The following is a 7525-nucleotide window of genomic DNA, read 5'->3' as shown; positions in this document are numbered from 1 at the left end:
TCTGTTTTTCTGTGTTTTTAACCCATCTTTTTGACCAGAGGCAACTCGCTTCACCTTCCTCGGGGGAGGGCTGGGTGTGCCGAGGATGGACCCTTCTGGCCGTGTCTGGGCGGGGGGACCCTAGTCCTTCAGCGACACGAGTCACTGCGGGTCAACTTCTGAAGGAAGCCCGGCCCACGCCGTGAGCCCTTCATCCTGCACAATACTGGCGTCTACTTCTGCATCAGGACGGGGCTAGTACGGACATTCTTCTGTGGCCTGGAGAGGTCATCTTGACTATCCCAATACTTTCATTTCATGGCATTTATCCTGGGCTGATTTTCAAAACTGCTCATGCACCAGAATTCAGGAAGACTTGACCAAGATCTGTGGCCACGGAGCCTTGTGTGATGGCGGCTTCCTCCCCTGGTCAAGGACAGAGGGAGGAGTTCCCGGTGAAATGTGCCACTTTGCTCCCCCGCGTCCATGTGTGAGCACAGATACTTCGAGGAGACAACTGATGGGTTAGAAGGAAGCACGAGGGCATCAGGACAGACAGGTCTGTGGTGTCAAAAAAAGAACACGGGGGAAGGGGGAGGGGCGTGTGGGGGAGGCACGGGCAGCCCCGTCTCTGGTGTTCTCTGTGCCAGGCATGGCATAGGTCATGGTTTCGGGCACAAGGATGTTCACGGTAACGCTACAATTGCATTCACAATAACTTAGTACTAAAAGAAGAGAAAAAATCTAGAAGCAGAGAATTTCACTTATCAGAGGAAGCAAAGCAGTCAATGAGCAAAGAACTCCTTAGGGTGTGTGTGAGGGAGGGAGAGAGAGCGATTGAGCTCTGGGAGGGTTGTGGGGACGGTGTGGGGGGGGGTGCACAGCAGCTACCTTGAGTTTGAGAACCCGGGAGAGGGGTTTTAGGAAGATTCTTGATATTTTCCTGAACCTGCGCGGTCCTTTCTCTCAATTTGCTCGCTGTTTGCTGCAACAGGGCCTTACGTGACTCCTGAGCAAAGGGGCGGTGTGACATCCATTCCAGGTCCTAGCTGCCGTCTGTCCTGACACGCGATTGAGAAGAGGTCGTCAAATCCATTATGGAGGGTCACGGTGGGCGTCTCAGGGGAAACAGCCTCACCTTCGCTCTGCTCTCTGCAGAGCGCCCCTGTGGCTCCAGAAGTAAGAGGCTGCCCAGCAGAGCCCAGGAAGTGCCACAACCCTGGGGTGGCAGCCGGGAGAGGGAGAAAACCCCCGCCCCGGGGACCTCACCTCTCGTAACCCACCCCTGCAGGAGGGAGCCGGCCTGGGCTTGGAGAGGCGCCTCCACTGACTGGTATTTCTGTGTATGCCCCCCCCGCCAAATGGGCGAACCGAAGAGATGCTGGTGCCCCCCCCTTTGACCCTGGGGGCAAACTACAATTATTTGTAGACAGAAATAGACTAGCTCCGTGGACTAATTAGCTTGTTTTCTAGTGGCCTCTAGTGGCCTTCGTCAGAATTGCAGCCTGGTCCGCGGCTTGGAGACCCCAGGATGGTCGCGAGAGGCGGACGCACGCCCAGCTCCGCTGCCCTCCGAGGGGCTCCCGACTCCCCCGAAGGACCCCGCGCCCCTGCACAGCTAACCTTGTGGGGTAAGACTGCCTTCTTCCAGCAAATGCCTCAGTTTTCTGTGTCCTGTGTCCTGTGCGAGCAGGTGGGCTGCCTCAAGCCTGACTGGTTGTTTCCAGCGAACGGGAGGGAAACTGTCTGCTTACAGGGAACGGGACTCTAAAGACGAACCTTTTGCGAGGTTCCTGGTCACGGTTATTTTGGAGAAGCATACCTGGGGAGAGAAGACCAGACATGGGGCAGCCCCGAGCCTGAGGTTCTGCACGACCTGAGGTCCTACAAGGTCAGGATCGTCCGTTCTGGGCTTGGGTGGCTCGCCCAGGACTGTGGACACTGGCACCCCCAGCCCCCCCACCTGCCTGGGAGCAGAGCGGACAGGGGTCCCGCTGCCCGCGCACCTGATGCAAATTCCCAGCGAGCTCGCCCCAAGGCCCGCCCTCAGCCCTCGCCGTCCCCTCGCCGTCCCCTCGCCGTCCCCTGCCATCTTGAGGAACTCCGGCTGCCGGACGCCCTCCCCCCCGCAGAGCCAGCTGGAAGTCGTGTTTCACTTTATTGGATACACCAGGTGTGGGGGTTACAAGTGGGGCATACGGGTGTGCGGCCTGTGAGCCTTCTCTCCCGCCTGAAATGAACGGACCTCGCCTGCATTGGGGACAAACACAGGCAGACAAAATACAGTCGGGAGGCGTCCCAGAGTGGGTCACGTCAGCACCTAAATCACTGAGCTCACAGTGCTTCAGTGAAAACGGCGGCCGCAGCCATATAAATTACACTTCAGGCCTGTACACACGTCTACGAAACAGAATCCCCTGCTGTGCTCCGTACGGCGGTGCCCCTAACACTGCAAACCCCAGCACACCTCCCCCGACTCCAGACAAGGGGCCGGATACACATGCAGGGTGACCACAACCATTTCCCCAAAGTACAAAACCGCACCGGCTTTTTTCTTTTTAAGGCACATTTTCACGGAGGCACAGAGAGCCCCCGCCTCGGAAGCCCCGTGCTCTTGGGACCCTGGCAGGGGGCAGCCACCCAGTCCCGCCAGTCCTGGGCGGCGACGGTGGTGGGAGACAGTCGCCGGTGGGGGCGGCGGTAGGAACAGGCCAGCCGCCCGGAAGCCCAAAGGGGCACCACCTCCAGTGCACATGCACAGGGGAGGGAAGACGGCGGCTACTTTCCCGCACGGCGCAGGCCGGCCTCCCTGCCCGTCTCCCTCAGGGATTGCGGGCCGCGTAGGTGTCACCATGTGTCCCGCCAGACCACTACCCCCGCCCGGTCAGGCGTCCCCAGCTCAAAGACCCTCTGGCCTCTGGGTGCGGGAGCGGCCGCTCTGTGCACAAGAGGACGGCGGGGGAGCAGAGGTTGCGCCGTGCGACGGCAAACCGGCGCCCCCCACCCCGCGCCTGGGGCTCAAGCCTCCCCCGGGGTGCCCGGTGGCCCCGTGCCCCTCAGGCTGCCCGGGGGAACCTCGGCCTCGTCCACCTGCAGAGTGTCATTGTCCCCCAGCAGCTCGGTCTCGGGGACGGAGCCGTCCTCCTCCTCCTCCGCTTCCTGCCCAGGGGTCTGGGCCGCATCTCCGGGGACGTTCGGCGTGTCCTCCGCGGCCTCCGTGAGCAGGGCCGCCCTGTCCGCCATGGACGTGTTGGAGGGCGCCGTGGTCACGTAGCCCGTGCTGGTGGAGCCACTGCCGCTGTGGTGGGAGCCAGGCTTCAGGGCCACCGGGGCGGGCACATGCGGCGGTGCCATCGGCACGGGGATCTGGACCGGGTAGAAGTTGGGCAGGTAGGCCCCGTAGGCCGGCACGGGCTGGTACCCGTTGACGGGGATGTAGAGCTGGGGAGGGGGCACCATGGGCCTGATCTGGCCTTTCATGGGCATGAACGGCGGCTGCGGGAAGGCCTGGGCCTTCTGCTTGGGACCCCCGTAGCGGGCGTTGCTGACGTTGCTGACGGGGCTGGTGCTCAGGGAGCTGGTCTGCGTGGCGTTGCTGGCCCCCGAGGTCTGTGCCGAGCTGTTGTAGGCGGACAGGCTGCCCCAGGCACGGAGCCTGCTGTGGATGTCCTTGAAGCGGGGCCGCCGGCCGGGGGCCTCGTGCCAGCACTCGACCATCAGGGCGTACACCCAGGCCGGGCAGTCGTCGGGGCAAGGCAGCACCTGCCGGCCGCGCACCATGTCCACCACGTCCTGGTTGGAGTGGCCGCAGTAGGGCTGCAGGCCGTAGCTGAAGACCTCCCACAGCAGCACGCCGTAGGACCAGATGTCCGAGTCCACGGAGAACTTGCCGTGCGTGAGGGCCTCGGGGGACATCCAGCGCACGGGCAGCAGCGCGCCGCCCGCCAGCTGGCAGTAGTCGGCCGAGTACACCTCGCGGAACAGCCCCAGGTCCGAGACCTTCACGCTCAACTTGTCGTACACGAGGACGTTACGGGTGGCCAGGTCCTTGTGCACCACGTGATGGCTGGACAGGTACTCCATGCCCGAGGCGATCTGCGCCACGACGTGCACGAAGTCGGGGGGCTCCAGGGCGGATCTCACCGTGCGGTCGTCGTCCGTGCTGCCCACGTCCGAGTGCGGCGAGCGCATGACCAGGAACTCGTGCAGGTCCCCGTGCGAGCAGTAGCTGAACACCATGCTGAGGGGCTGGTCCTTGGTCACCACCCCCAGCAGGCAGACGATGTTGGCGTGCTGTAGCCGGGCCCGCAGCATGGCCTCGTGCCGGAACTCCTCCCGCAGCGGGCCCTCCGCCTTGTCCTTCAGCGTCTTGATGGCCACGGCCTGGCTCTGCTCCCCCGGGGCCGGGCCGAACAAGTGGCCCTTGTAGACCTTCCCAAACCGGTCCTCCCCGAGCTCCTCCATGAACCTCACCGACGACAAGCTGATCTCCTTGAGCTTGGCCTGCCAACAAGAAAAGCCCCGTGAACCACTTCTGTTCCCACAACAGGAAGGACAAGCCGGGCAGCTGGGGCGGGGGGAGCCCAGCAGAGGACCCCAGTCCTGCCCGCCCCAGGCCCCACCTGACCCACACCCACTCTCTGCTCTTCAACACGCTCGGCACCGTCAGGCTGCCGGAAACACGTCCACGGGTCCCAGCCAGGATGCAAAGTCTGCTCTCCCCCAAACTCCAGAGACACCACTGCAGGGCGTGTGCACACCTGCTCACACCACACTCACACGCGCACACGCACGCGCACGCACACAGCCAAGCTGGGCGCCACCGTCCCAGAGGCACCAAGGGACTCTCCCAGCTGCGTCCCCCATCTAGCGCCGCTCCCATGGCTCCCTGATGCGTGGTGGCCACCGAGGCCCAGGCCCCACTGCTCGTCACAGCGACACCCGGACTGTCTCCCTGGAACCCTGCCGTGCGCTTCCCACGATTTCTGTCACTCTTGGAGTCCAGGCCAGCTGTTTTCCAGCCGTCCCTCCGTGGGCCCCTCTCCCTGCTCCTTCTTGGTTAGATAAGTTATGACAGAAGCCCCACGAGCAGGGTCGGGGGGGCTGACCTGCATCTCCTCACCCCCCACCCCTCCAGCCCCAGCAAACACACAGTGACTTCTGGCTTCCGAGCCCAGTGCACGCTCCCCCGACCGCTTTGACGATCCCCTTCAGAGCCCGGACGGGAGTGATGTACCCCCAAAGCGTACAAGTAACGTGGAGGCCCAGGCAGGCCGGGACAGATTCTCCCCTGTGCTGTATCTCGGGGTGGTATCGCTGTCCTAAGAGCTCTCAGGGCAGGGGAACGGGGGTGTTCTACCTCCACTCTAAATGTGCAGTTCCACCCTTCCCCGAAAATCAAAGCAAAACAAAACCAACCCAACTCCAAACGGATGAGAAAACAGGCCCCCGTCCCTTGTCAGAGCCAGCCGGGCCCCCATGTGGTGGACCAGTCAGAGCCCTTTCCCTTTGGTTCTCCTGTGGGGAGAGTGGCAGCCCTGCAGACAGATGCAGGACGGCACCTTCTGGCTAATGCACCCGTCTGAGCGGAGGGAGAAGCCTAGACTCCGGGATGGCAGGATTCCAACACGCCTACCACTTCCTTCCTAAGGACACAAATGTCCCGACATGTCTTAGAGGAGATGCGGGAAATACAGGGCAGTTCAGCATGGTGGTGGGTCGTGTATCGAGTAAGCCAAGAACCCGAGCGTCGGGGGCAAGCCATCTCCAGGCAGAGGCAGCGCCAGGAGGCGGAGGAGACCTGCTTGTGCTGGGTGATGAGAGGCATCTCCACATCCTGGCTGGGCGAGGCCATCAGCTGCCGCCGCTGTGGTGTAGACGCGGAAGCCTTCTGCTTATTCCGGCACACGCAGACCAGGAAGAAGAGGCACGCGATGACCAAAGGAATGGCGATGCTCGGGACCAGGATGTACAGAATCCCCATCCTGCTGCCGTCCTGGGGACCTGCGAACAGCCAGGGTCACGGGTTCTTAGAAACCATCCCCCGCCCAACTCCGAGTTCCCGCCAGCCCACTCCCGCCCCAGCTGCCAGATTCAAGCACAAGGGGACGGTGCCATGAGTCGCTCGGAGGGGAAGGGGCACGCCAAGCCCAAGAATGGGTAACGTACCCCTGCACGCTCGGGAGACGCTATCCAAAGCTGCCCCCAAGGCCTGAAGCCGGAGTACGCGGCTCAGAAAACCCGTGAATGCCAGGGCTCTTGCAGTAGTTACAAGCAAAGTCCTGGGATGAGAAGTGACCCCGCCTGTGGCTTTTTAGGGTTTTCCACATTTTGTGTGTAATGAACACATATCATTGAAGACACTAATCCAAAGTGCATTTGATGTCAAAGAGCACCGGACGCCAGTGAGCCTGACCCAAGGCAGGACGCCACAGGGCCCCAAGCGTGCTGGGAAACGTGGCGGTCAAAGGTCCAGCGAGGCTTCCGGTTAGCTCCAAGGTTTTCAGAGCGAGACGCAAGGCTCTGTCTCCCTCTATGGGATTCCAGACAGGCACGGGGGCGCGCAGGGCTGCAGCGCTGTCCCAAACCCAGAGTCTGTCTGTCCGTCCCATCAGCCCCACGCCACGCCCCATCCTGCACCCGCTGCAGAGAGAACCAAATAAAACCCCAGAACTCCCCCAGCCCCACCCTCGAGGCAGATGTTCCAGAAGCCCCAGGGGCAGTGGAGGCTCCGGGTCATCTCTCTGGGGAGATTCCATGACCCGCCACCTCCGTCCCAGGTCAGAGATGGGAGCGCCGTCCAAGCATCTGTGAGACCATTTACTTTATCGTTATCTTTTCAAAATCACCAGCAGACACACTTGTTAACTACGGTACCACAGGACAGGCTGCGTCCTCGCAGCCCACGGGCCGAAGACTGTACCCACGTTAACAGGGGCGTTTGCCCGATTTCCTACATCCCGTTTAAGGTGAGCAGGAGCACATGGCATTCGGCTGTTCCGACACGCAGAAGCAGCAGTGTCACAGAGTTCTTTAAGATAGAATTTTAAATCGAGTTCTTTTTAAAGGCAGTCATATCCTCCCTATTCCCCGGCCGCTGGTTTTGTGGCAGAACACCGCATCTGAGACACGGTTCCACAAGGACCAGACGCTCCAGGCATCGGGCGGGGGCCGCACACCATTCCCCGTACGGGGGTTCCTCGGGCATCACCCGAACCCCACTGGGAAGCAATTAGCCTGTGTCTCCCTTAGCTGCTAAAAGCCATCCTACAGTAGGTGTGCTTTGCATTTCTACCCTCAGAATGCAAAGTTTTTTGCAATATCCAATGTACCTAGATCAGCCAGATTGAACAGCATACATATTTTTACTGTTTTGATTAATTTTAATTACAAAGGTAATAGCGGCTCATTGTGAAAATGTGTTCTGTTTTAACATTTCTTCAGGCCACAGGAAATCTCTGCGAAAAGTTTGGCGTGTATCACTCCAAAACTTCATGCATAACATGGAGGTGCCCGTGTGTGCTCACCCACACGGACACACGCACGC

The 7525-nt window shown here is 61.0% G+C and overlaps 1 protein-coding gene across 1 annotated transcript in view; it reads right to left on the bottom strand.

Moving 5' to 3' along the window:
- Window positions 1-2131: 2131 nt before the first annotated feature.
- The window catches only part of LOC111153506 (tyrosine-protein kinase transmembrane receptor ROR2-like), a 41716-nt gene continuing 36322 nt past the window's right edge, over window positions 2132-7525 (bottom strand). The window contains exons 11-12 of the mRNA XM_022512566.1: window positions 5780-5982; window positions 2132-4482 (exon numbers count right to left, since the gene is read on the bottom strand). Coding sequence (XP_022368274.1) covers window positions 2998-4482; window positions 5780-5982 — 1688 coding nt within the window. The 3' untranslated portion in view covers window positions 2132-2997. The remainder of the gene's footprint in view (window positions 4483-5779; window positions 5983-7525) is intronic.

Source organism: Enhydra lutris, unplaced genomic scaffold (genome assembly GCF_002288905.1).
Source record: "Enhydra lutris kenyoni isolate GAN:26980312 unplaced genomic scaffold, ASM228890v2 scaffoldscaffold33, whole genome shotgun sequence".
Taxonomy (NCBI): domain Eukaryota; kingdom Metazoa; phylum Chordata; class Mammalia; order Carnivora; family Mustelidae; genus Enhydra; species Enhydra lutris.
This window is presented reverse-complemented; position numbering and strand designations above follow the sequence as displayed.